Below are 27420 nucleotides of genomic sequence, written 5' to 3' on the forward strand. Positions count from 1 at the left end.
TTTACTGACAGGACATGTAAATGTGTAAGTGAAGCCAGAGAAATAAAGGAAAGGAATATGTATGTAATAGGAAAAACTGCTGTGTAACATATATTTGTCTTCTGATGTACAAATACAGTCATGTCAGAAGCTGCATACATGTTACTTGTACTTATGATGTGTCTTATATACCATATATATATGTTCCTTCAGTGCAGATAGATGTAGGGTGACAGGTTTGTAGTAGCTGGTAACAGACGCTTTTCATCAGCTGCTGGGGTCCTGGTACCTGGAATAGCTTTTTCAAAACTTTGATAATATGGCCATGTAATGGTTAGTTGTGTATTTTGGGCATGTGCAGAGGAAATGCATGTAGGTTATCAGTGGTTACAGACACGGTTCTCTGATGGTTTATGTCAGCCTCTACTTAATGTTCACTTACACGCCTAAGGTTTGTTCATTCTGTCTTCCCTACTGTGTTTTCCTGAAAGCTGCATCTTCCTCTGCACGTTGGCGCTCACGTGTGTGAAGCCTGGCAGATCGAACATAAACATCTAATCTGACACATGTAGATGTGAGACACTTTCACTTAACAACTCTGAACATGCTTTGTTCACTTTTTTCAAAATCATCTATGTGGTGAGCATTCAGTGTGCAGTGCTAGTTTGCTCATCACATGGTACGGTGTGTGTGCAGTGTGTGAGGAGGTGGTGTGTGTTTGTAGTGGTGGTAATGAGGCCATTGCTGAAGCGGGTGGGGGTGGGGTGCCTAATTCCAGCTGTAATTAACATTAGTGGGTCAGGAAAAGGGTACAGGGTGGAGCAAAGGTTACCCGAGGTTTGTCCACTGTTTGTATGCTGATGCCAGTTATCTGTGTGTGTGTACATACTTGCATCTGTGCGGGTGTAAAAAATGCATTGAGACCTAATTAATGTTTGTGTGCAGATGCTCCTGAGGTCTTAAGATGTGTTGGCTGACTCTCTTGAGGAAATGGACAAGTGTGCACCCATGTGTGTGTGATTTGCTATTAGGGTCAGCGCTCTATGTGGCACAACTCCCTCCACTTTGTCTCTAGCGGAGTTGACCTACGTGTATATACTCACTACGATGTTCACACAAAGGCAGGACCATTCACACACAAACACACACACTTGTCCATTTCCTGAGCACTTGTGTATGATGAGTTTCATTCACTCAAGAAAACTGAAGCTTTTTCTTACAACATGATCCAAAGCTTTGTTTTCTTCGTGCTTATCAAAGCCCTCTTTTGACAAAGGCGTTGTACACCTTCACAAACACTGGACTGTTCAAGTTTATTTAGAGACATCAAATAACAATGCTACTCAAATCTTTCTTCCCACTCTCCTCCTCAGGTATGAACCATGAGTCCAATAAGTCATCATCATTAGGAATGATCTCCACGGCTACTGTCAGTCCCCTCAGCCCACTAACCAATGGGAACGCAGCTGCCCAGTCTGCAAACTCCGGATTTGCTGCTGCCCTGCGTAAACTGGCCAAACAGGCCGAGGATCCCAGAGGTAACCTTAAGAACCCAGAGCTCCAAGGACTTCAGGCCCTGGAGAGCAAAAACACACCCACACACACACACACACACACACACATACATTAGCCTCTTCTTTGTTGGTCACACCCAAAAACAGCCAGCTCTACCTCTGCTGTCAGGTTTGTTCAGCATTTTTGAATATACTGTATCTGCACCTTTTCATTGTTTCTGTCACCTCTAAACCAAAGACATGAGCTATGAAAATGAAATTAAAGGAATAGTTCAACATTTTAGAAATACACACATTTCTTTTTTATATGGAGAAGATATAACATGGTAGTTAAGAGGTACTGGCTGGGCTGGTTGTGCGCTCTGTTTGCCTTTCTTTCCAGTCTTAATGCTAAACTGCTTCTGGCAGTAGCTTCATATTTACCATACAGATATGAGAGTGGTAGCGCAACACAGTCCCAGTAACTGTGTTCTTGGTTGTGTATGTCTGTGCTCAGCTCACTGGTGTCCTAATGAAGGTGTTGGATAAGAGCTGACCTATTCTGACCTCTCCCTCTCTGTCTCTTCCTTCATCCATTTCCATTCATCTCCTAATAATGAGAATCTAATTACAGCCAATTACAACAAGCCGCCCCCCTCCCCCACCATCTCATTTTCTCCCCCCTCTTGCTCTCTTCCTGCTGCTCTTTTTCCATCTATGGCTCTCTATGAGCTCATTCATTCCTACCTTCTCTCCATCTTTTTAGTTCCTCCTTCTTACTGTTTCTGACTATGTTTGTGTTTCATGAGTTAGGCTTACAGTAGGATAGTAGTAGTGGATCGAATGTTAACACACACACACACACACACACACACACTTTCTGTTTATCACATTTAACATCTCCTCTTTGTAGTGTCACACCCCAGCCTCTTTTTCAACATCTTCATTTATGACATCCTCTCTCTGATTGTGATTTTTGACTTTTTTTTATCACAGATAACTGTCACACACACACACATGTCCATCTTGTACCCCTTTCTACCTCCTGCATCTTTTTACATTTTGCTTCATTTCTGTCATATTTCACCAGAAAGATTTTCATCATTTCAAAGATTGAATCACTGTTTACTTTTTCACCGAACAACTCACTGACAAAAAAAAGTTTTTTTGTGTAGCTGGTGTATTTTTTTCAAAGGAGGATTGTTTGTTCCTGAAATTATTTTAGCCATCTGATATCTGCAGTTTATTCCTGACTCTGCTGCTGCCACTCAACCCTCCCTTCTCTCCCCTCCTCAGGTTCTGTTCTCAGCGGTGAGTCGTCTCCAGTCTCTTCTCCGGCCACTAGTCACAGCTCGCCGGTCTCCACCCCTAAGCGGGGCTCATTAGGGCCCCTCCTGGGCCAGACAAGGGGCCACGGTATCCCCAGCACCCCTCCAGTAGTCACTATTGCTCCCACCAAGACCAGCAACGGCCTGTGGAGGGCCGAAGGACGACAGGTAAGAGATTACGTTTATCCAGCCATCATACCTGCTGGTATTCCGTACAAGTTTGAGACAAGACATCTGCTGTCCTGTACTTTTTGTTCCGATGTCTTGCTGGTTTCTCATCTCTGTCTCTCTCTAGTGCTTTCTGTCACCACAGATGAATTGTCTGTCTCTTTTAGCTGCTCCCACCATTAAAGAAATAATCCCAGTGCTTGTCAACATCAGATTGTCAAATTCAGCCGTCTCTTTCTTTGTTTTTCTCTGTCTTGTCTCATCCTTTCGTGTCCATGCATTCACCCCTTTGCCTTGCCCCCTCTTCCTCTGGCTAATCACTCCATATCTTTTTCAACAACACATGACGGGTTTATAAAGAAACACTGGAGGCTGCAAGGACTGGCACCTATTGTGTTCAGCTTCCTGCAGTGCTTGCGTGCATCTGCGTGGGTGTGTGTACATGTGTGTACGTGTGAGGGTGTGTGTACTTGACCCTTCACTAAATAGGCTTAGTATGTGAAGAGGGACCTGTGTGTGTACATGTCTGTGGATGTGTGAGTGAATTTAAGCTGGGGCAAGGAACCAGGCCCCTCACACAATGCAAGGGTTAGCCCCCACAGTAGCCACTTCCCCCTGGATCAGAGCTGCCTTTCTCCCTCTTCACAAAGACCACTCTGTGGCTCTGCCTGCCTGGGGCTCCCATTCAGACATTCAGAGAGAATGAAGGAGGGAGGGAGGCAGGGAAATATAGAATACGATGTTAAAAAAGGAGGGAAGGGAAAGGAAAATGAGCACGAAAGTAACAGAGGTGAGTGAGGGCTTTAAAGCTTTGCGTAAATTCAGTGTTTGTCATTTCAGGATGCAGCATGTCCTAGAACAGGAACAAATAGAGCACAGGATGATATAAGCAAAAGAAACAAGTGTTTGTGTGTTTTTGTTGCTCTTTCTGTGAAGGCTGTTGGCTGTCTGCAGGGTCACAAGTCAAGGAATGTGTTGACTGCTCTCCAGACTATGTGTGTGTGTTGCCTCTCCTTCTCATTTTGAACCAGTGTAGACAGAGAAATGGTGCATCACTGGTTTGAATTTGCTTTCCATGAGTGACACATTCAAAACTATTCAAACATATTCAAAGCACAGGCATTGCACTGCAAGTCAAGTGTTGTACAAAACTAAGGTAGCAGATCAGGTGTTGCTCCTGGAGGTCATTTGTTTGTGGTCTGTCTGACCTGTATTATTGCCCGTTGCTGTGGCAACACCATTTGAGACATTAATGGAAATCTGTCTTCTTCTCATTAGCAAGGTGTAGTCCAAGGTTTCTTGGCAGCTATTTCTTATTTAACACTGGAAAAAAATCTGTGTCCACAGAGATTGTCTCTGCTGTGTTGTCTTTTTACCAGTGTTAGACAAAAGACAAAAGACGATGCTGAATTTATAGAGAATGTGAAGGTTGAATGTTGGGACACCACGTTTGGAGCTACCCAATGTTTTGGCCTGTGTACATTTTTGTTTTATTTGGCTGAAACAGTGCTTATATCTTTTAGATCTCACTTCACTAACTGTGGTAATTCAGAATGGATAACTTGTGTATATCTCTATGACACAGGGCGCATTTACCCAAAAGTCAACATGGTGTGACATCAACTTCACACTCTCTATAGTCATGCTAGCAGTGTGATTGTGCATGACATTGTCCCTACATACCCACCATGGATTCTATTAAGTTTGGTGATCCCTTGACTTTTTATGCAACCCTATCACACATTGGTTTATGAACCAAACCTTCAAAAAAGTGATGTTCCCATCAGTCTCCGCTGTACCTTGTGTTTAATGATAATTAGTAAACGTTAGCATGCTGACATGTTGAACTAAGATGATGAAAGCAGTTAATATTAAACCGGCTAGCATCAGCATGTTAACATTGTCATTGTGAGTATATTAGCAAAGCCCCGTTGTGACCACAGAGCTGCTAGTGTGGCTGCAGTCTTATTTAACATTACCGTCAGCTGAGAGAAGGTAGGATGATGACACATGACACATATTAAGCAGACTGGAACAGATCTAAACCCAGGACACAGTCACATGCATCTTTGCCAACTGTGTCACTATTTACTGTATATTTATATGCAGTTTGAGAAACATCCTTTTTTCCCCATCGCTGCTTTTGTCATGGTGGTGCTGGAGGGTTGTGTGTTGTGGTGTGGTGACCAAATCTGCTGAGTGGGAAGCTCTTAGAGAGTGAGAGAACAATAAAATAGAGAACAGTTGGCCAGATATTAGGATCATCTTTCCATTTTGATCTTGACCTGTCATGACAGATCAGACCCACTTTTCCACTCCACTGAGCCTCTGGGTGCAGCTCGGGGAGGTTTTACCCAGTCGCCCCTTCTCATGTTCTTTTCCTCTTTTCCTGAACTATTTTTCCTACTCGATCTACCACACATTCATACCCCATAGATATATGTAGTAATGTCTGCTCTCATGCTGCCTGCCTACCTCTCTGTCAGGTTGAGACGGGTATTCAGGGACTCAGGGAGAGGGTGGGTGCTGAGAACACCCAGCCACTGCAGGATAAGAGGACTCCACCCATCCCTTCATCTCACCCTCTAGCTCACCCCTTTGGACTAACCCCCAGCTCCATCATGCAAGACCCCAGAATACAGAGCCTTAAGTAAGTTGCACTATATTTCCATGAGAGCAAAGTAACACTATATTTGATTTTAAACACTTTTGAAGCCACATGAGGTATTTTTAGTTTAAGTGTATATTAAAAAAGCCAATGTGACACATAATACTGGGTCATGCTTCTTCAGTTTGCCTGGGCAGATGCATCCTCTGGTTCCCTCGGGCGCTGTCCCAGAGGAATACCTTAGAGCACTCCGGCCCTTTGCCACATCAGATGATCTCCGATTGACCTCTCTACCCCTGAGTCTCGACCCTACAGCTGCCGCCCATGCTGCCGCTGCTGCTGCTGCTGCCCACTATCATCCTGCCTACCTGCACCACTCACTGTCCTTACCAAGGTAACAGCTACCTTCCAATCTTCATTCCCATTGGACTGACATTGTGATTGTGCATGACATTGTCCCTACATACCCACCATGGATTCTATTAAGTTTGGTGATCCCTTGACTTTTTATGCAACCCTATCACACATTGGTTTATGAACCAAACCTTCAAAAAAGTGATGTTCCCATCAGTCTCCGCTGTACCTTGTGTTTAATGATAATTAGTAAACGTTAGCATGCTGACATGTTGAACTAAGATGATGAAAGCAGTTAATATTAAACCGGCTAGCATCAGCATGTTAACATTGTCATTGTGAGTATATTAGCAAAGCCCCGTTGTGCCCACAGAGCTGCTAGTGTGGCTGCAGTCTTATTTAACATTACCGTCAGCTGAGAGAAGGTAGGATGATGACACATGACACATATTAAGCAGACTGGAACAGATCTAAACCCAGGACACAGTCACATGCATCTTTGCCAACTGTGTCACTATTTACTGTATATTTATATGCAGTTTGAGAAACATCCTTTTTTCCCCATCGCTGCTTTTGTCATGGTGGTGCTGGAGGGTTGTGTGTTGTGGTGTGGTGACCAAATCTGCTGAGTGGGAAGCTCTTAGAGAGTGAGAGAACAATAAAATAGAGAACAGTTGGCCAGATATTAGGATCATCTTTCCATTTTGATCTTGACCTGTCATGACAGATCAGACCCACTTTTCCACTCCACTGAGCCTCTGGGTGCAGCTCGGGGAGGTTTTACCCAGTCGCCCCTTCTCATGTTCTTTTCCTCTTTTCCTGAACTATTTTTCCTACTCGATCTACCACACATTCATACCCCATAGATATATGTAGTAATGTCTGCTCTCATGCTGCCTGCCTACCTCTCTGTCAGGTTGAGACGGGTATTCAGGGACTCAGGGAGAGGGTGGGTGCTGAGAACACCCAGCCACTGCAGGATAAGAGGACTCCACCCATCCCTTCATCTCACCCTCTAGCTCACCCCTTTGGACTAACCCCCAGCTCCATCATGCAAGACCCCAGAATACAGAGCCTTAAGTAAGTTGCACTATATTTCCATGAGAGCAAAGTAACACTATATTTGATTTTAAACACTTTTGAAGCCACATGAGGTATTTTTAGTTTAAGTGTATATTAAAAAAGCCAATGTGACACATAATACTGGGTCATGCTTCTTCAGTTTGCCTGGGCAGATGCATCCTCTGGTTCCCTCGGGCGCTGTCCCAGAGGAATACCTTAGAGCACTCCGGCCCTTTGCCACATCAGATGATCTCCGATTGACCTCTCTACCCCTGAGTCTCGACCCTACAGCTGCCGCCCATGCTGCCGCTGCTGCTGCTGCTGCCTACTATCATCCTGCCTACCTGCACCACTCACTGTCCTTACCAAGGTAACAGCTACCTTCCAATCTTCATTCCCATTGGACTGACATTTAAATGTAGATCTGGAACAAGCAGATACATAATAATAATAATAATAATATTAATAGCAGTAAGCTCTAGACATTACTTTGTAAAGTGTCCTGAGATTACTTTAGTTGTGATTTGGTAAATAAAACTGAATTGAATTTAACTGAATACATGCAGTGTTTTTAATCTAACTGGTTTTTAAGAGCACTTACCAAGGTGACACTACCTATGCCAAACACACCATTCTTTCACATGACTGAACACAATGGCACAACATAAATTACATGAAATAAATACTCCTTTTCACTCCAGCCTTAACCTACTAACCTGTACAATAACTTCTGCACCTGCTTGTTACTGTATATATCATATGTTACCTTCATACTTGCATCATCCAATCACTGTCACAGCTGTGATGTTCCTTTTTTATATCAGATAATCTTCTGTCTTTTCCACACCTGGCTTGTGCAGATATAGTCTGAGCGGTTTGCCTCTGTCTGTCTGGCACAGGATAGAGGAGCCCCTGTGTCTTTCCGCGCTGAGGTCACAGTTCTACTCTGTGCCTGCAGGGGGCACCTTCCCTCCTCTCCACCCTTCTGCCCTCCACTTGCACCTGTCTGGAAGCCGCTACCCTGGGGAACTGAACCACACAGTACTGGCTGAGAGGTAACACACTTGTACATGCATGCACACAGTTTTTTTTTTCTTTCATTAGTTCAGTCGTTGTTTAGTACTCTCTCCTCTTGTCTGTAGGGCTGTGTAATCTCTCTCTGCAGGATAGGCACAGGTTGCTGAGTATGTGATATTTTTAGCACACACCCCGCTGTGCCTACTATACACTCATCACACACACTGCCCTTCACACATGCACACACACTGAATACACATGCATATGCAAGCCAGTATATACATAAAACCCCTGCAGGCACATAAGGAAGTGTTTTTTATCCCTGCTCTCCATTTTCTTTCAGTACTTTCTCCTCCTTTCTCAGTTTGACAATGCACATTGTTTCCCTGTGACATAATGCACAGGGGAAATGTTTGTTTGAAATGGATGGTATTTATCATCTGGGTCTGTAATGGCTCCTGCAAATCTTATAGTTTTGTTTGTGTGCTATTGATTGCTGGTAAATGTGTTTTGTGAGTGCCTGTGTGTGTGTGTGTGGGAGGGTATGTGTCCTTTTCCTGTGGATACCTATTAAGTGTTCATCTGCTCTTGCTCAGTCATGCTGTGTATGGATTATTTTCCTCATGGTAAGTAGAGTATGTGTGTGCATATTTGTGTGTTTCTGTGAGTGTGTATGTTTGTGTGAGGTCCACCAGTGTGTGGTTAATATCTGCTTCATGTTGGGTGTTGCATCTCTCACCTTCTCCCCCTGTGTGTGTGTGTGTGTATGTGTGTGGCCTGTGTATATGTGCATACTTGCCAACCTCCCTCACAGGCTACAGATGGAGAACGAGCTCCGCCAGCGAGAGAGAGAGCAAGAGCGAGAGCGAGAGAAAGAGAGGGAGCGCGAGGCAGGGCTGGAGCGAGAGAGGGAGAGAGAGCGGGAGGACGAAAGGGAGAGAGAGCGGGAGAGAGAGCTGGACAGACAGAAGGAGAGGCAGAGAGAGAGACAGCAGCAGATGGTCAGAGCAGTGGAGAGCCACTACCTGGCTGAGCTGCAGGCTCGAAGGGCACCACCAGAGGACAGGGTCAGGCCAGGGGAGAGGCTGATCCCAAACAGACTGGGTACCTTCACACAAACACACACACACACACACACACCAAACATTACACATGTTCTGTGCACATAGAGCACATCGTCAGATATCCAGATCTTCACTACCTACTTTCTGTTGAGTTACCCAAATAAGGTATAAGTAAACAAAGGGTTAAGCAGAAGAAACAGCTGATGTTTCAGCTGTAATAAATTTAAATTGTTGTAAATCATAATCCATTTGTCCTGCTACCATGATGGCAGTTCTGGGCAAAAGATGTGTCCAGAGCCATAATATCTTGTACTGGGCAGACTGACATGAAATTGCTTATGGATATTTATAGTCCCCAAAGGACAGTTTGTAATGATTTTACTGACCTCCTGACCTCTTCTCTAGTGCAAACATCATGCTAAAATTTCCATTTGTATACATGAAATATCAAAAATTAACAGGCAGATTGACAAGTAAATTAGCACACAATTTTATTCTCTTCAGAAGTTTCAGCCCTCAGGTCAAAATGTCAACCTTGCAGATGATAACTGACAAGCTAATCTAAGGCAGACTGTTGTGAAATTTGTACAGGACATTGATGTTTTCGAAGTGGTGACCAGTTCTGGTTACACTGACCCCATCCCCTGGAGTCAATATATGAAATATCCTACATGTGAGATAGTTCATTCTGAATATTGGATAGTGTGACTTTCTTGTACCAAGTTTATATTCAAACTATTGTAAACTATAGATCTTTTTGCTTTCTGAGAAAGGCAGCATTGATGTTTTGATATTTAATATTAACATTATTTCAGATGATTTGAACATGCTGCAAGCTTAAAAATAAAACAGAGTATCTCATTATATTAAAGTTTTTTTTTATATATACTGTTTTGTTTGCATCATGGGTTTTCATAAACATTACATACTTAGTCTGAGTTTCTTCTTCTCCACTTTTACACTTCAAATGTGGCACAGTCAATTCTGCTGGGTTTCCTTCATTATTCATTCAATATTTTATTGGTGAGCCATCATCTTGTCAACCATTTGTCAAAACTGCAGTACAAGATGTTGAGTGATGGCTGAATAAATCTTGGAATATTGTAGAAAGGTCAAACATTTTCTCCTGTACATCTAAAAGTCTACACAGGCATACGACTGTCTACAAAACATGCTCTAGAAAAAGTTAATGGTTTCTGCTGTTTTTCCAGACAAACCCAAGGATTCAGAGCATCCAGGTTTCCCAGCACCTAAGCCTCTGCTCCTGCAGCCTGGCCTTCACTCCTCCAGGGCCTCTATCCCACACCCGGTGCCCAGCCTGGTACCTTCTCACCTGGGGAAGCATCATGCTGCTGCTGCTGCTGCCACTGCTGGGGGGATCCATGGAGCTCTGGCAGCGACCATAATGACTCAGAGGACAGGCGACGAGGCATGGTTAACACGACAACGAGGGCAAGGGCAGGACAGGGAGGGTCCACTGGAACTGGGCCTCAGTTCACCTGGGAAAGGAATGGAGCCAAGGAGAGACAGCCACAGGTAAGAATGTCAGATAAATTAGATTTAGAGAGTGATTTAATTTATCATTTCTCATATAGTATTACGTCATGGTCGCAAGTAGGAAAATCCATCTTGAGACCTTTACATAGTCTATATAAAAGAGCATTAAAAATACTTCATAAAAACCAATTAGACATTATCACTGTTACATCATTAAAAAATGTAACTCTCTCACATTTGATAATTTCATTAATTATACTTCTTATTGTTTACTGTATAAAATTGTCAACAATCTTGCTTCATCACCCTTGAAAGAATTTGTGTCATTGTGCTCCGATAACACAAGGCAAACCAGACCATCCTCAAGGGGTGATTGTGTTATACAACAGATGAAATTTATCTCTATAGCTAATTCTGGAGCAGTCAGTGGCTGTCCACAGCCCCGGTCAAATAAACTATTAAATAAAAATTTAACTTGCATTGCAGTGTCACAGTGTTGGTAGACTGTGAATCTAAATGGATTTGTATTTTGCTTGTTATGTTCCTAAACAGAACCGGTTCAGTCCATCATAACCTAGGCAGTAAGGATGTACCCCCGCCTCTTGGTGCTCCACCTCCCCTTATCTCTCCAAAAGGTCCCCACCATCCTCCTGCTCCTCCAACTACACTGTGGAACCCAGCTTCCCTAGTTGACCCGCCGACAGATTCCCGTCGAAAATTAAACCCTCCTACTCCACCAAGTCGCCCACCTCCAGGACTGACTCGCGCTGACAGACCCCTGCTGAGCTGGGGGGAGAAGCTGGAAGAAGGAGGCAGAAGGAGGGTAGAAGGCCCAGAGAGGCACCCTTCACTGAGGGGAACTAGCTTACAGGAGCCCTGGAACAAGGCTGAGCAGGACAGAGCCATCCAGAGCTTCTACCACCGGCATCTCATCAGTAACCTCCAACAGAAGTCCTGCGTGCCTCTGTCTATCCCTAGTACCTGCACTGACCTTGGAGGGCAGTGCCAGGCAGACTCACCATCTCCGGTGAGGGAGCGACAGAGTCAGGCACCCAACAGCGTGCTGGTGTATGACGAGGTTCTCCAACAGCACCGCCAGCTGCTCAGCAAGCTTGACCTGGAGGAGAAGAGGAGGAGGGAGGCCAGAGATGGAGGTGAGCAGGATGATGAGGGTGATATGGGTGGAACGGGGGGGACAGGGGATATGGGGGGTGGTTGTATGTGCCATTATAAACTTGCTCATAGTCCTGCAGTTTTTATGATGAAAGATCATTTCTGGCTTGCTCTGCTCTCACCAGGTTATTATTATGACCTGGACGAGTCATATGATGAGAGCGACGAGGAGGAGGTGAAGGCCCATTTGAGGAGAGTGACACAACAGCCCCCACTCAAACTAGACACATCTTTTGAGGTGCAAAAATAGAGACTCAAACATGCATTCATCACAGGTTTGAAGTTTGAATTGTTTTTTAAATGATACTTAGCTCCCTGAATTGTCTCCCCAAAGAAAGTGGACTTTCTGCACTTGTGTGGTCTCACAACGCTGGCCCATCATGATGAATTTGTGGCGCAGAAGAGGAGGAAGAGGAGGCGGATGATGAGAGAGCGCAGCCTCTCTCCACCGGCCATACAGGGCAAGAGAAAGGCCTCTTCACCTTCAACGCCTACAGCTCCCTTAAGTACTCCATACTCTGCTGAGCAGATGGACAGCACCCCCGAACTGAAGGAGAAGAAAGACTTCCTTCACATGTTCAACCTGTCCCATGTCAGCCCGCAGCAGAGGAGAGGTAACACACATCCTACCTGTTACTCTTCTCAGTTTTTCTGGCGATTCCCTGTGAAAAAAAAGAAATTCAGTCTCTCAGTTTTGGTGTCTACCAAGAATGTAGGAGGGGTGAGAGGAAAATAAAGTTAGGCAGCATCTGAAGAGGAAGTTATGTTTCCTCAAAAGGGTAGATTTCATTCAGTCAAAGTATTGTCTAAGTTGAAATTAAAAGCTAAAGAAAACCAGTGCATTTTAATGTAGAAATGTAGATGTAGGAATTTAGAATGTGCAAAATGAAATATTTAGATAGATTTTGAAATATTCTATAAACAATATGCATATATTCACTATATGGGGGAGAGTTTTTGTAATATATGCCAGGAATACAGTAACTACAACAAGCACTACTTTTTCAAGTTTCTCATATTGGCAGCATCACTTCTGATAGCAAACTAATGTGATAATCAGCTGCTGGATGAACAGGGACGTCAGATCTGGGTGACAATCTGTATTTACCAATCTGCTTGCACCTCTTAATATTTTTAGGTAAAAAGTGGTCAAAACTGAAAATGATGAGCCATCATTAATCTTTATTATTCTAGTTATAGCCTATTCATGATTGTGTTACACTGGACAAAATTGGCACCAGTCAATTCTTGAAGTTCTCCTGTTTTCATATATGAAGGACTGGTATTCTCATTCTGCCTTTTTCTCTGCAGATAAAGAGAGAACAGAGGAGCTGCTGAGGGCTATTCAGAGGAAGAATGTGACATTAAACACTCTCAGATATAATCCTTTGCCTTTTTGTAGCAGTCCGCCTGCTGCCTCAGCTGGTGAGGCACACACCTGTTTACAGTAGGGATGAGCAATGACTTTCAAATATTTGAATAGTCATTCAATTTAGAAAAATTAAATATTTAATTTGACTATTGTTTTATCTATTAATCTTGATCTTCGAATAATTGTCAAACAGCTCCCAACGAATATCAAATAGTATTTTAGCTTAAAATGCTCAGCCCTAGTTTACAGCATGCATGCATGTAAAAAAGAAAAACTTTCTAAAGACCTGTGAACCTTTGTTTTTAGGTGACTCCTCCTCAGGCCTTCTGCCTTGTCAGTCAAATGGACATCTGAATACAGACACTCCCAGCCCCTCCCGGCCTTACTTACACAAACATAAGCATTTCCATAATGACGCATTCAAAGCCTCCATGGACTCCCAGGTGGTGCACATCCCTCCATCTTTGGCTACCCATCATGAAAAGGCTGAATTTGCGGCAGCTCAGCCAAACAGGAAGCCCCAGGGCCTCCAGAACGGTGCTCAGGAAAAGGAGCCTAGTCCAGTGCAGAATGGACGGAATTGGTCCTGGGAGAGGTTCACACCTGAGGCCTTTGCTCAGCATTTCCATCAGGCCGTGCTGCAGACCACACACAACACACTGCAGAATAAAGGTTAGCCACTGACTCCCATCAGTGCATGAGGCTTGATTGTGAATTGTAAAATGACAGCAGTCTGCCATCTAGTGGTGTCTACATGCACCATCTTAAAACGTCTGTTGTTAAATATTCAGTATATTGACTTCTTTTGAGGTTATAAAAATGGCTACAAAGACTGACATCATCTTATTGTCTCACTTTTTACTCCTAAGGCATCTCAAATTGTGTCCCTGAGGCTAGCATGAAAGCCGACCGCTCGCTGCCCCACAACATCTCTCACCTGAAAAGCTCAAGCCTTAATCATGCCCCTCAGCGTAGGCACATAAACGGCCATCACTTCATTTCCCCTGTAGCCAGTCGGGACACTGCAGCCCCACAGGAAAACCTGTCTGATGAGGATGATGAAGAATCTGGTCAAGAGGAGGAGAACGAGGAGGATGAGGTGTCAGAGGAAACGCCGAGGAAGTGGCAGGGTATTGAAGCTATTTTTGAGGCCTACCAGGAGCATGTGGATGGTGAGTCAGTGTCAAGGCACCTTTATGTACACAGCCTTAAATTGGCAAATTTGTCTCAGAGAGCTTAAAGGTTTCTCTGACCGACTGTTACATCATTTAAGAAATTTTTGAATTTGTTTTTGAATTATTTTAATGTACACAGTTGGTAATCTAACGCATATTTCCACCAAGAGAAACACTATTTTATTGCCATTATAAAAACATTATACAAAATGAGGCCTGACTGATGCTGAGGCGGACACATGTTGGCAGTTAAAAACAGAGAACATATTGGATAATATTTGTTGTTGTTTTTTTTAGCATAAATGCATAACAAGCATTTCTAGTAAGATGTGCAGAGGCTATGTGTGCTAGATATGTACTTTGTTAGTTACACCTTGGAGACTAACTTAAGGAGATGCTAAAATGCACATTTTGTGGTTTGTGTATTTCTGTCTGTGCAGAATGGAGTATGGAGAGGCAGGTTCTTCACAGTCACTGTAAAATACTTGAAGCACAGAACTATAATCTGACCAGAACTGCAGAGCAGCTCTCTCTCACTATGGGGGTAAGTATCTTCACACCTGTCCCTTTGTTTCTTGCAGAACTGTGTACTACCATATTTTATTGTCAGTTTTTCTGTGCTGTGTGTGTATTGCTGTCTGCGAGTGATGCATCTTGGTGCACAAAGTCGTTTTGTAATGAGAGCTGTGTCTGTCCTTCATTTGTCAGGAGCTGGTGAGTCAGAGGCAGAAAGTGAGAGAAGAGAGAGAGAGACTGCAGGCCCAGCTTGAGCACTTCAGGAGGTGTTTGACACTCCCTAACATCCACTGGGGACGGGGGCAAATCAACGTGCACACGCCGAGGTGACCTCTCACACCGACTCCATGACAGACACACTTCTGATACAGTGAAGGAACAATAACAAGAACAGGACAAAGTGGCGCCAGACCGCTGTCTGCACTTGAAGCACATGCAGGAGCCAGTCCAACTGATTCAGTTGATTACCTGCCATGTTTGCCACGGTAACATCAATCCATGGTGATCATATAGTCTGGGCATTCTCTCTCTCTCTCTCTCTCATTCTGCCTGTCGACTGTAACAACACTGTGTAGGTGAAACAGCATCGTTGTAACGCTAAACACTCCCACTAGTCCCTGACTTGGCTTTAAGGACTTTCTACTGTTTGACTCATATCAATTTCTGACTGTGCTGATCCACAGTAATGTGATTTATCACTTGGCACAAATCTGTAGCCTCTCTGGACTGAAACAAGAAAGTCCAAGTGTTGTGTGCAGAGGTCACTTGGTTAGAGCTCAGAGGATGAAAATCAAATCAAGGAATCAAAGCACACCTCAGGCCTTAAACTTGATAGGATGCACTTGAAATGGAACTGGAGGAAATACTTGACCGTCCTCTGTGTGGTATAATGTTGTAGTGTCTTACTGAATACTGTGTCTGACAGATGAAGCAGTTTGTGTGTTGGTAAAAGTTTTAAAGATGATCGGAAGCATCTAAGATACTATCTATATAATGGCAAATGATATTGATCAAGTTTTTTGAGGTTTAATAACATTTTTCGTTGGCAATGTCAGTTGTGATAGATGAAGAATTTTATATGTTTTATAGTTTTAACCATTTCTTGTGGAAAGCCATAAGTTTTGTTTGAATTACTGCTGGTCAGAATAAAAATGTTTAGAAAATGAAGGAAGTCATGACAGCTGTATTTGAAAAATATTATGTGATGTCATAATGTTTGCGAGTGGGCAAAGGTGAAATGGCGATAGAAGACACTGTGGCAAATGTTAGTCTTTGTCTTGGAGCATCGTCATGTTGTCCTGACCACTGTTCAGCTGGTTCATCCCAGAGTTTGTGTACATGACAAAACTTGAAGAGGAAAAATGGTTTTTGAAGGTATTTTGCAAAATTCTACATATGTTGACAGATAATTGGAATCACTTGAGTGAGACGACCTACCTGGAGGTGATATTTTTATCTTATTATTTTGAGAAAATAAGTTTAAATACCTTTGTTAATGAAATGTAAAAGCCAAATTATTATTATTTAATTCCATTTCAAGACTATCTCAAAACTCATTAAACAATATCTTTTCTCTTGATGCTCTTTGAGTACTTGGAACTAATTTTATGGATGAGGTAAACACCAGAAGGATGCTACGATTCTGTGGTCTTTGAATGACATTTATGTTTATTATAAATCTTTGTCAAAAATGATAAATCAGTGTCAAAAATGCATCATTTCTGCCTCTTCACCTTTAAATATTGAAATTCCAGGAACCCTTTTCTACAAGCACTGCAGTAGCAATCTTCCCTAATCACATGACCTCCCTGCACCACATGTTCAGTTGTTCTTCCATCAGTTGTTATGTAATGTATTATTAGGGCTGTATAATTTCAATGAATTATTTATTCAATGTATATTGATGTACATCCTGATGGAAATTTACATTAAAATATTTGTAAAAATGTCTTCCTTGTGATAGTTGCATAGCTGGGGAGAACGTTTTCACCTCTGATAAATATTTTACAGTCATCCGTGTTTTCATTTACCCAGGCTACGATAAACAACAACTTGATTGTGTGCAGCAAAATTCATGAATATTTACACCTGGGTCTTCTAAGACTTGATTTTGAATAATTACCAATCGGTTTCTCTGATCTTGAACCCTGTGATTGGCAAATGAAAAATGTAAAAAAATATTTCCTAGCTACAAATTGTGTCATTATTAATTATAATGGCTGAATTTATAATGGTAATTCTCTAAAGGACATGGGTTCTGAAGGAGCACAAAGCTACTTCTGCGGGCAGTATTACAGTATTAACCGTTTTTTAATTCTCATCACTTTCCATATCAGCTCTATGGTTGGAATTAACAGGTATTCTGAGGAAAGTTTCTGAAGGGAACAGCCATGTTTTCTTTGGTTTGGAAAATTAGATTTAAATAAAGGAATGCATGAGGAGAATTTCAAACTTTACAAATTAAAGGCTCTGCACACCAAAACAGGTGAAAGCTCTAGTCAGGCTAAGTTGTGTGGATCTAAGATGGGAATTACACGAGTTCACCAAACTCTAAGATAACCGGGTAAGTTGCCCGGGCCCCAACAGGCACAACAAAATCAAAAGTAGGGTGAATGAGTCAAGTCAAGCACAACACTTTAATTATTAAAGCATGAATATGCTGCTTATACTTAAGTGCATAAAATCTAACATAGTATATTTTTCTGACAATACATAAGTAATATTTGTAATGCAAGACTACTTTAATTTTACAGAGTAATTTTACACTGTGATCTAAACTCTTTCTTCTGCCACTGGATAAAAATGATTACATAATGTTTGCTATTGTTAACAGAATAAACAAGCAGGATTTACTGAGAACTGTAGAATGACCACCAGCTTTACTTCACAGACTCATTTGACATCAACACAGATATAAAAGAAGTACATAAAGTAAAACAAACTATTATGTAGATTAGGGCAAAATACTTATGTTCCAAGTAGAAAAAGATGAAGCATTTCTTTCATGAAGCAACAAAACAGTGGAAAATAGACATTTTGCTCTGATAAAGCAACACCATGTGACAAACCAAAGGCCGATTCTCATGGAAATGTCCGGCAGCTATTCACATAGGTTCTGGATGATTATCAGCAGAAAGTTGTTCTCTGCACAGACATAAAGAAGTGAAGACATGGTATATAAATCCAGTGAAAACAGCAGTGTTCATACAAAAAGTGATCCTCTTGTACAGCTGTTAGGTGAAATCAAGATCAAAGATTTTTATTGTCAAGTCACTATATGTGCAAGACATACAGAAAAATCGAAATACTGTTTCTCTCTCACCTAATGTTGAATGTGTGTTTCAGTTGTCATCATTTGGTCAATGATACCTGTGTGACTACTACATATTCACCTGGTGCAACCATGATCTCGTGTTTCTTAGAGCGCATGCGGAGGCAGATCAGGTCATTCTGAGGATCGATATCCCTGACTGTGCTCCTGGCCATCGTTGTGAGGTGGCGAAGAAGTCCTGCATACTGAACACTAGTGGAGTTATCCAAAGATGATCTGATGGGAATACCTGGAAAGTCAAAACAGCAGTGTTTACAGCCAAGATTGTATTTTAAACATTTTGCACTGGATCAAATTGTGCTGGATTTGCATGCTTTTGGGCTTAAGGTTACCTTCTGCATTGACAACTATTGTTCCAATCACACCTTTATGCGTGTCGATCCTCTTGAGTGTTTCCTCAGCTTCACCCTGCAGGACATAGGAAATTACGTACATTTAATAAAACACCCCCTCATAAAATGACTGGCTAAAAAAGCAGTAATAAATAGCAACATTAATGATAGTTGATTTGATAACACCCAACTTAACTGTTAGCAATGTTTCAGTAAGGTAACTACATGTTTTTGCTGAAATAACTATAATAATAAGGTTAGGTGTTCAGTTCATACCATTTTGTCTGTGACCGGATGGCTGGTACAACTTTTAGTCCTCCTGTGCGCGTCTCTGCTGCCAAGGGCAACGGAAGTTACGTCAGACGCAAGCGGAAGTGTGGCGTATCTATCGTTGTGTGTGAATGTTGGTTGTACGCCGTTTATCTTCATTGCAAAGATGCCGGAGTTAGCGGTGGAAAATGTGGTCGTTCATCCCTTGGTTTTGCTCAGCGTGGTTGATCATTTTAATAGGTTAGTAACTTTAGTATTTGTGATATGTCTTTACCAGTGTTGATAGTTAAAATATCTAGAACCGTAACGGTGCTGCTAAGCTAATGCTTAGCTAATCTTAATGCTTAGCTTAGCTCTGCTTTGCTCTGCTGAGTCAGAGCCCCGTTGAAAGTGACTATAGGCTAGTTAGCTCACTGAAATCAGTTTAGCTCACTAACTGATGGAAGCGTTAATTATTTTTATTTATTCGGTTATTTGTATTTAACCTATATTTTACTACAGTGAGGTTTTTTAAATGGTGCCCTGGCCAAGAGGGCGGCACATAAAATAGACAACGTTATTAAATAGAAACAGTGTAACTCAATGAGCTAGTTATAAACAGACACGAATAAAACAGAAACAGGAATAATAACAGGAATAGACCGAATGACTTGTTCATCAGCGCAGTTACAACAGACTTTTTTTTTTTTTTTTTTTTTTACCAAATCAACTAAGTTAATGTTATTTTGTATACTGTTCCAGGTGGCTGGAGCAGAGTACATACAAAAGTCCTCTTTCCCACCTCTGTCCTGACGTTAGTGTCAGACAACAAGATACGATTTATTAGCTCGAATGTCATAACCAGATAAGGAAATCCCTGTAATATGTTTATGTTAACGAATCATGTGTGTCAAACTGTTAAATTAATCAGTAACACAGTATGATTGATTAGTAGCTGAACTCAATATGTGTATTTTCTTATGACACGAGCTTCACATTCATTTCATTGGTGATTGAAAACAGTACGATTTGGTCATTAGCTTAACTTATAATAGCAAGCTAGCTAACGTGTCTGTATGTTGGAGTCATGAAGATCAAGTATAATAAAAGAATGGTAAAATGACAAGTTGATTTCTGTTCATTTGACTGTTCAATCTACAGAATAGGAAAAGTTGGCAATCAGAAACGAGTGGTTGGTGTCCTACTGGGATCATGGCATAAAAAAGTTCTTGATGTCTCAAATAGTTTTGCAGGTAAGTGTCATGGTGACAGCATTTGGGGAACTTCAGAGAAACATTAGGTAAAGAGCAGGAAAAAGGTAGAAAATAGAAGCATGATGGCACATAGAATCAGAGTTTAGGCTGAGTTTAAGCTCTTAAAAATCTGAACTCTTCACTTCTCATAGTTCAGTTCAGTGTTAGCTTTCATTTGACCCTCGCTGTCTGCTAAACATCTGGTGCCCCAGTTTTTAATGCACACTTTCCGTTATAAGTTCACACTGTTCATTCCTAAATAGAGATCATCCAGATGACATTATAGGACTGAGCGACTGAGCTGATCATATTCAGTGGAGGTTTCCTTTAGGATATTTAAAGATGCATTACACAGCATTAGACTGCGAAGTCACTGCTACCACACAATGTGAAGCAATATTATTCTCAAGAATTCTGTCAATTTGTTTTTTAATAAAAGTTCTTGTCAATGTTTGTTTCCAGTGCCATTTGATGAGGATGACAGAGATGATTCAGTGTGGTTCCTGGACCATGACTACCTGGAGAACATGTATGGCATGTTCAAGAAAGTTAATGGTAAGTAATTTATATTTTACATTACTGTGTTACCCTGGTTTTATACCTGTGAATAACAGTCTCCCATGGTTTTCAGCCAGAGAAAGAATAGTTGGATGGTACCACACAGGACCCAAATTACATAAGAATGACATTGCCATCAATGAGCTTATCAAGCAGTACTGTACCAACTCGGTATGTAACTGCTTTGCTTTTTTTTCCTTTCATGCTTAATGTGAAGGTGTCAAAAACACCTAGTTCTACTAGGTTAACTAGTTCTAGTTCTGATGTGAAATTTATCTTTTGTCTTGCCAGGTGTTAGTCATTATAGATGTGAAGCCCAAAGATCTTGGTCTACCAACAGAAGCATATATCTCTGTGGAGGAGATACATGATGTAAGTGAATCATGGGACTGCACTGAGGATGCCACTTTTTACAGATGTGTTTGGAATCTGTTTGTGATAGATTTTCTTCTGTCTGCTTCTGAATGAATAGAAATGACATAATTAGTTTCCAGTTAAAATGTTATTTATACCATGTCAATAAATCAAGCAGATCAACGTTTAGTTCTAAATCAGGCTATTAATGTTTTAATATGTAAATACATGAATGATATTTTCAGCTGCATTTTACTATACATTTCTTGTTACTGTGTACACTGAGTATTTTTGGGGATGTGCTACTGAAGGTTTAGCCTACCGCTGAAAACTCTCATCTCAACATATAGATTTTGAGTTGTTTTTATAGTTCAGGTAGATTTCATAAGTTGAACAGTAAATCCATGAGTCCAGTGAAAGGGCTAAAAAGAATTAGATTTTAAAAAAGCTAATTCAGTACTCAGTTCATGTTGGATAAATAACTCTGCCTCTAATTGTTTTTATTTAGGGACACCAGTTCTCCAACAAATAAATGTTAGCATGAAGCCCTGCCCTCATCTTAATAACTTGTCCTGTCATGTCTCATATTTGTAAGATCCCTGGGAGTCGTGCTTGGTTTGTTTTCTTTGTTTTTGGGTGAGAAAAATGTTGTCGCCCTTGTGGACCCTCACCAATTTGCACCTCTGCTTTATAGGACGGCACTCCGACGTCCAAGACATTCGAGCATGTCACGAGTGAGATTGGAGCTGAGGAAGCAGAGGAAGTGGGAGTGGAGCACCTGCTCAGGTACTACCCAGACCTGGGATTCTTGTACATTACAGCCACACACACTACCACAATAACTGTGACTGCAGAGCAAAAATGATGCAACACTGCTACTGCTATAATCACTCCAGTACAAACACAAATAAGCAGAGCCGTGTACATACTCAGCTCTCGTCTGTTCTGTCCTGACTACAGAGATATCAAAGATACTACAGTTGGCACTTTGTCGCAACGCATCACGAACCAGGTTCATGGCCTAAAGGGGCTCAACTCAAAGCTGTTGGACATCCGCTCTTACCTAGAGAGAGTGGCAGCAGGCAAACTTCCCATCAACCACCAGATCATCTACCAGCTGCAGGATGTCTTCAACCTGCTGCCAGATGTAAACTTATTGGTAAGGTGTTTGTATTTGAGGTGTATCTAGTGTGTTTTTACAGAACAAATTTTAGAGAAGTGGGTGTGTTGAATTGCAGCAAACCAGATTTTATGTGATATTAAGCAGCATCTGTTTCACAAAAAAATGTTTTTTAGTTAATTTACATAATGGTTTGAATTGAGAGCTTTTTTTTTTTTTTTATAAACAAACTTAAAGTTGCACCATTGACTTGTGGTGAATCAAATACATTTGAAGAGGTTGGGAATTTTGGATTTGACTTAGCATACAAAATGAAATAAATATAAAACAAACAAACAAACTTCAGCTGAAAAGAAATATTCTGCCTTTAGCTTGCGTCTGTACTAGGGGTGGCACGATACCACTTTTCCATGTCCGATACCGATACCCCAATTTTGAGTATCTGCCGATACCGATTCAAAATGATATTTTTCCCCTCTGTTAAACAATTGCTTAGTAACACATTTGTCAAATATTCTACTCTCCTAAATGAAGAAATACATCGCCCACAACCATGAGTTGTGCAACACTGCTGCTTAATTTTTATTTCAATTCTTCAAACGAGAACTTTTAGCAGCACTTTTGACTAGTCAGCACAATTCAAACATTCAAGTAAAATTTTAGGTGCACCTTTGTGTAAACGTTTGTTATTCTCTAAATACTTAGGTTTGAAAGAATAATAATTCCAGCATCAAACACTGGATATAACCATAACTTAAATAACAATAACTTAACATTAAATGTAATCTCACGCTTCTGAATTGTTTCCTGCAATGTTTGTTGCTGCGGGACACGCTTCTTGGCATTAGTTGCGTGTATAAATTCAGCATACTGCTTTCCATGATGTTTTTGCAAGTGTTTAATCAAGTTGGTGGTGTTAAAGTTTCCAGCGCTGCTGCCACCCCTCGAAACCCTCACGTTGCATAAACTGCATTCAGCTTTGCTTTTGTCTTCTTCGCTGAGTTTAAAATAACTCCACACAGCCGACATGGTAACGCTGATCGGTCTCACTCATGCCTGTCGATCACGTTGAAGCTACTGTTCATGTGACGTCTCGCTTTACAACACGTCGCTCATGTCTCGTAAAGCAGTCATATGATAGTTTAAAACAAAATCTCCGTAGTGTATCGGATCGGATTATACGCCCCTCTCTTTGCGATATCCGATCCACAGATTTTGGCCAATATCGGACTAATATCGATACTTAATATCGGATCGGCTCACCCCTAGTCTGTACCTGAGCAGCAGCTTCTTGTTTTGTTCACTGGAGGGCAAACTAATTCACGTTTGTGTTCAAATGCTGACAGTATGACCTGGTATGTTTGTACTGCTGGATGACTTTATGTGCTGCTGAATTGTCTATACTTTTTCTTTACAGGAATTCACAAAAGCTTTCTATTTGAAGACCAACGACCAGATGCTGGTGGTCTACCTGGCCTCGCTCATACGCTCTGTGGTTGCTCTGCACAACCTGATCAACAACAAGATTTCCAACCGAGATGCAGAAAAGAAGGAAGGACAAGAAAAGGAGGAAAGCAAGAAAGAGAAGAAGGATGACAAGGAGAAAAAAGATGACAAAGACAAAGAGAAGGAGAAAGATGGAGCCAAGAAAGATGAGAAGAAGAAAAAATGAGTTCTTTCTGTAAGGTCTTTTCTCAGATCACACTGTCTTTATCTGGTTGGTGTTCTACTTTTTGCACACAGTCACAGCTCTGTATGTGGGTCTCAGGCTAAAAGTAGGGCTCTATATGGGGAATGGTGTCATCTGAGATATGGCCTCACAGTCACAGGTGGCATTCATAAGGACTGTTCTTATCATACAGAGATGTTTGCTTCTTCCATGGTCAGAGCTATGAAAACATGTTCACTCTGTTTTCGTAGTTTTCATGCTCCTGGTGTACAACACCTGGTGTTGCCTTTTTGTAAGATGGAGAAAAATTTGTTCCTGCATCACTCATTAAATTGAGATCATATTAAAAGTTGGTTGTTTTGCAGTTGTCATTGTGCCTGCGGTTTTCTAAATGTAAACACTGTTCCAACGTACTGTGGTAAATTGTTGTATAATAGACTGTTTCACAGAGACTTAACATCTCTTTCAGGATGCAGTAGCAGTAGTTCACATGCTTGCTTTACTTGTAGCTGCATCTTGGCATGAAAGCTGCTACACAAACACTGCAGGCATGACCATAATTTAGTAGCAGTATTTCCAAACCATAACTGTAATTTAAGTTGATGTAAGTGAGGTGTTCTTAAGAAGTCCTCAGAGTGCTCAGGAAAATTTTAATTTCTACATTTTTGCAACCACTGGGCAAACGCCATCTGCTGATATGACTGAAAGCTCCATGGCAGTTACTAAATAGACTGAGGTAAAATGTGCTGTGTATAAAGTACCCAGGACGAAACGATTAAAAAACAGACTGCGCATGCCTCATACCATGCTGACAGAGAATCACATCATAAAGAAAAGATCAGATCTATTTATTATTTTGACAACAGTGAGGGGGGATCTTAAGTTATCTTTTATCAAAACCCATCCAGGGATCAGCGCTTTGACTGAGGAGAGGCGGCTCAGTCATCACTTCAAACTGCGTCACCTGCAGCTCCTCCTAATCGTTGGCAATAAATCGCCTTCACACTTGCCCAAAAATGGCGTAGCAGTGGTAAACGCTACTTTATAGCAGACTTTAGGCTCAGGTTGTCTCTGGTAAATCGGATTACTGGGAAGGTAAACTGGATTCTGACGTAAGGGCACGAAGGCGTAAGGGTTTAAACCCCGGCAAAGGAGCGTTGCATGTGCTGATCGTGCCAGCAGCAGCCGCCCGCCCATCCAACCTCCGGTCAACGCTCAGGACCCGAGCATGACTCCTCAGATGTTTCACTGCGACTGAACCGAACACACGGCCGCGGATAACATGGCCTCCTATCTGCAGGCGAGTTAGCTTCAGGCTTATCCGGGGTTCGGTATTTTAATAACTTGTTCACTTGTCAGGGTGTGGCTGTGCGCCGCGTACTGTTGGCCTGTTTTGACAGACAGCAGGCAAAGACCTTTCCAATTAGTACTTCTCTGTTTCGGTTGTGCTCTGTCACATGAGCGTTTGGTGTCTGTTCTCCTCTAATCTCTTTGCAGTCATGTGTGTGCGGAGATAAACAGGTGGTTGAGAGGCTCCGTGTTACCAGGGGCGAGGGGAGAACGTGGCTTCACTTTGATTAAATGCGTCTTTGGCGCATCAACCGCTTTGCTGTTTAAAGCTGACGAGATCTGGATTCTCCTTCTTGTTACAGATCGCCGATGACGAGAAAGGCCATGAGCTGGACCTTTTCTGTGTCCCCAGACATTATGAAAACGATTTGGAGAAGGTGATCATCCCGCATGGACTCATCATGGACAGGTAAACATCCACCAGCACCACCTTCTGTCATCTGACACACTCACTCTCTAGCACTGTCAGATTTTTCTCCAAAGCCATTCGTAAAACGGAGATTGTTTTCCCCCTAAACCTCTTTATTTTAAACTTTGTTCTTTTTATTATTTTGATATACATTTAGATGCAAACCTAATTTGATTTAATGTATGCCTGCATTATGTAAAGCACTTTGAGCTGTCTTTGTATATGAAAATTGTGTGTACAAATGAGCTTGCCTTGCCTTTGAAAGTGGATTTGGAAGGGAGAGGTGAATGTTCAGTACAATGAAATGCATTGCAAGCAATTATGTTTAAGTGGGATTTCGTGTCCTTGTCCATAAAATCGTACTGCATTCACAACTGTACTGTGATTTATGATGCTTCTCCTTCCTTTGTCTTCTTCGGTCCAGAACAGAGCGTCTGGCCCGCGACATAATCCAAGACATGGGGGGACACCACATTGTGGCTCTGTGCGTGCTAAAAGGGGGCTACAAGTTCTTCGCAGACCTTCTGGACTACATAAAAGCACTGAACCAGAACAGTGATAAATCAGTCCCACTGACAGTGGATTTCATTAGGGTGAAGAGCTACTGTGTAAGCTGCCCTGTCTCATTTCACTTCCAGGAAACACTTGTGCTGATGTTGAATGTGTGACACAGGCTTGGCAAAGTACAAATGAACATTTTTTTTAAATCTGAAATGGACCACTGCAGTGCTCAGTATGGAGACTCAGTATGCAGTGCACTCATGTTTTGAAAATCTAATGTAGATTTGAGGTGGTAATCTTCAGACAAGTTCCAAAACAGATGGGACCAAGTTCATCCAAACTGTAACCACACTGAGTTTGTGTCCCATAGAATGACAAGTCAACAAGCAGTGTCCAAGTCATGGGGGAGGATGAGCTGTCCAGTCTTGCAGGCAAGGTTAGTCCTGTGATGTTTGTCGATGACACAGCTTTGATAGATGTAGACGTCACTAACGCATCTTCTTTTTTTCTGCAGAATGTTTTGATTGTTGAGGTAAGTCTCTTTTTTTAAATTATGGGTGGGTGATGTGGATAAAATCTGCGATGGCGTTTTTACATGGCAATATCGACATACTGTTTATTGACATATTAACCAGACAGGAATGCATGTTTTGCTGATCGGCAAATTAAGTGCTTGACATAGAAGTTGCTCATCACATTGATGCAGAAATCAGACCTGCTTGTGCTTTGTAACGTAACATTGCCCTTAGACAGTTCAAAGGAATAAATATGAGCCTCTGGGGTTGGCAAATGTATTAAGTCTGACAGATTTTAAACTTGTTCTGTATTTTACTGTTGTGTCTGTATTTATTCAGTTTGTTCATCAAATATGACACAATCTGTTCATGTAAAACTATGAAACACAAATGTCTGTTGCGCAAGCATTGTGTAAATACCATATTTGTAAATCTTTTGTTTATGCCTCCACTTTATTGTGACCACTTCCTGTGTGCTGCAATCTTTAAAGGATATTGTGGAGACTGGAAGGACGATGCAGACGCTACTTTCCCTGCTGAGTGAATGTAAACCAAAGATGGTTAAAGTTGTAAGGTAGGCGCCATCACATAAGTTTACAGTCTAGAAATTATGAAATGAATGCTAGACCTCCACTGTAATTGGCTGGTATGTCTTCAGAGAGTGCTCTTAGCTTAATGGACACTTTCCTTTACTAGTGTATTAGAGATTGCTTTGATTTGATTTATTTATTCTTTCAAGCATGTAAAGACGGTTGATATATCAACACACATAATTTTACACATATCCAACAAATGCTAATCCATTATCAATTTGCTTATACCTAGTACATGCTTGAATGGAGTAGGAAGAAGTCAGACTTATCCAGTCCTACCCCATGACATCATCTTACCATCATTGGTTTGCAAGCAGTATCTCTACATAGATAATTCTCTTCTACACCACACAAGTAATATACTAAAAAAATTATAACAG

The 27420-nt window shown here is 41.6% G+C and overlaps 4 protein-coding genes across 6 annotated transcripts in view; 3 read left to right on the forward strand and 1 right to left on the reverse strand.

Annotated features, from left to right (window-relative positions):
• Positions 1 to 16709, forward strand: part of LOC109966670 (genetic suppressor element 1-like) — a 21980-nt gene extending 5271 nt beyond the window's left edge. The window contains exons 2-16 of the mRNA XM_020611707.1: positions 1353 to 1517; positions 2769 to 2980; positions 5455 to 5618; positions 7153 to 7362; positions 7892 to 8047; positions 8824 to 9113; positions 10285 to 10609; positions 11123 to 11724; positions 11869 to 11981; positions 12078 to 12357; positions 13055 to 13168; positions 13422 to 13787; positions 13985 to 14287; positions 14731 to 14834; positions 14999 to 16709. Coding sequence (XP_020467363.1) covers positions 1353 to 1517; positions 2769 to 2980; positions 5455 to 5618; positions 7153 to 7362; positions 7892 to 8047; positions 8824 to 9113; positions 10285 to 10609; positions 11123 to 11724; positions 11869 to 11981; positions 12078 to 12357; positions 13055 to 13168; positions 13422 to 13787; positions 13985 to 14287; positions 14731 to 14834; positions 14999 to 15136 — 3542 coding nt within the window. The 3' untranslated portion in view covers positions 15137 to 16709. The remainder of the gene's footprint in view (positions 1 to 1352; positions 1518 to 2768; positions 2981 to 5454; positions 5619 to 7152; positions 7363 to 7891; positions 8048 to 8823; positions 9114 to 10284; positions 10610 to 11122; positions 11725 to 11868; positions 11982 to 12077; positions 12358 to 13054; positions 13169 to 13421; positions 13788 to 13984; positions 14288 to 14730; positions 14835 to 14998) is intronic.
• An 832-nt stretch (positions 16710 to 17541) lies between these two features.
• LOC109966679 (dynein light chain roadblock-type 2) lies at positions 17542 to 18923 on the reverse strand. 2 transcript variants are annotated; one of them, XM_020611742.1, is made up of 4 exons: positions 18746 to 18923; positions 18503 to 18545; positions 18199 to 18366; positions 17542 to 17950 (listed from the first exon to the last, which is right to left on the reverse strand). In XM_020611742.1, the coding sequence occupies exons 1-4, from the start codon at positions 18896 to 18898 to the stop codon at positions 17907 to 17909; spliced, it is 408 nt and encodes a 135-aa protein (XP_020467398.1). In that variant the 5' UTR covers positions 18899 to 18923; the 3' UTR covers positions 17542 to 17906. The 2 variants fall into 2 exon arrangements, with proteins under 2 accessions (XP_020467398.1, XP_020467390.1); XM_020611734.1 differs by having other exon boundaries at positions 17555 to 17950; positions 18470 to 18545.
• Positions 18819 to 24025, forward strand: psmd7 (proteasome 26S subunit, non-ATPase 7). The gene is made up of 8 exons (XM_020611721.1): positions 18819 to 18979; positions 19880 to 19971; positions 20434 to 20526; positions 20603 to 20700; positions 20821 to 20901; positions 21578 to 21669; positions 21844 to 22042; positions 23421 to 24025. Exons 1-8 carry the CDS (start codon positions 18906 to 18908, stop codon positions 23673 to 23675), a joined length of 984 nt encoding a protein of 327 aa, XP_020467377.1. The 5' UTR covers positions 18819 to 18905; the 3' UTR covers positions 23676 to 24025.
• A 446-nt stretch (positions 24026 to 24471) lies between these two features.
• The window catches only part of hprt1l (hypoxanthine phosphoribosyltransferase 1, like), a 6352-nt gene continuing 3403 nt past the window's right edge, over positions 24472 to 27420 (forward strand). Inside the window, exons 1-6 of one of the 2 annotated variants that reach the window (XM_020614367.1) lie at positions 24472 to 24972; positions 25325 to 25431; positions 25856 to 26039; positions 26303 to 26368; positions 26447 to 26464; positions 26939 to 27021. In XM_020614367.1, coding sequence (XP_020470023.1) covers positions 24955 to 24972; positions 25325 to 25431; positions 25856 to 26039; positions 26303 to 26368; positions 26447 to 26464; positions 26939 to 27021 — 476 coding nt within the window. In that variant the 5' untranslated portion in view covers positions 24472 to 24954. Of the gene's footprint in view, positions 24973 to 25100; positions 25194 to 25324; positions 25432 to 25855; positions 26040 to 26302; positions 26369 to 26446; positions 26465 to 26938; positions 27022 to 27420 lie in introns of those variants that run through there. The other variant, XM_020614374.1, reaches the window with a different exon arrangement.

This window comes from Monopterus albus, unplaced genomic scaffold, assembly GCF_001952655.1.
Source record: "Monopterus albus unplaced genomic scaffold, M_albus_1.0 scaffold5.1, whole genome shotgun sequence".
NCBI classification, from domain to species: Eukaryota; Metazoa; Chordata; class Actinopteri; order Synbranchiformes; family Synbranchidae; genus Monopterus; species Monopterus albus.

Bases quoted from the DNA above. Each gene is read 5' to 3' on its own strand.
- LOC109966679 (XM_020611734.1), bottom strand. From the start codon at position 18,898: ATGAAGATAAACGGCGTACAACCAACATTCACACACAACGATAGATAC. The intron at 18,546-18,745 runs GTATGAACTGAA...TATGTCCTGCAG, and splicing joins ATCCGGTCACAGACAAAATG to GGTGAAGCTGAGGAAACACT. The intron at 18,367-18,469 runs GTAACCTTAAGC...TTGACTTTCCAG, and splicing joins AATAGTTGTCAATGCAGAAG to GTATTCCCATCAGATCATCT.
- psmd7 (XM_020611721.1), top strand. From the start codon at position 18,906: ATGCCGGAGTTAGCGGTGGAAAATGTGGTCGTTCATCCCTTGGTTTTG. The intron at 21,670-21,843 runs GTACTACCCAGA...TCCTGACTACAG, and splicing joins GGAGTGGAGCACCTGCTCAG to AGATATCAAAGATACTACAG. The intron at 22,043-23,420 runs GTAAGGTGTTTG...TTTTCTTTACAG, and splicing joins TGCCAGATGTAAACTTATTG to GAATTCACAAAAGCTTTCTA.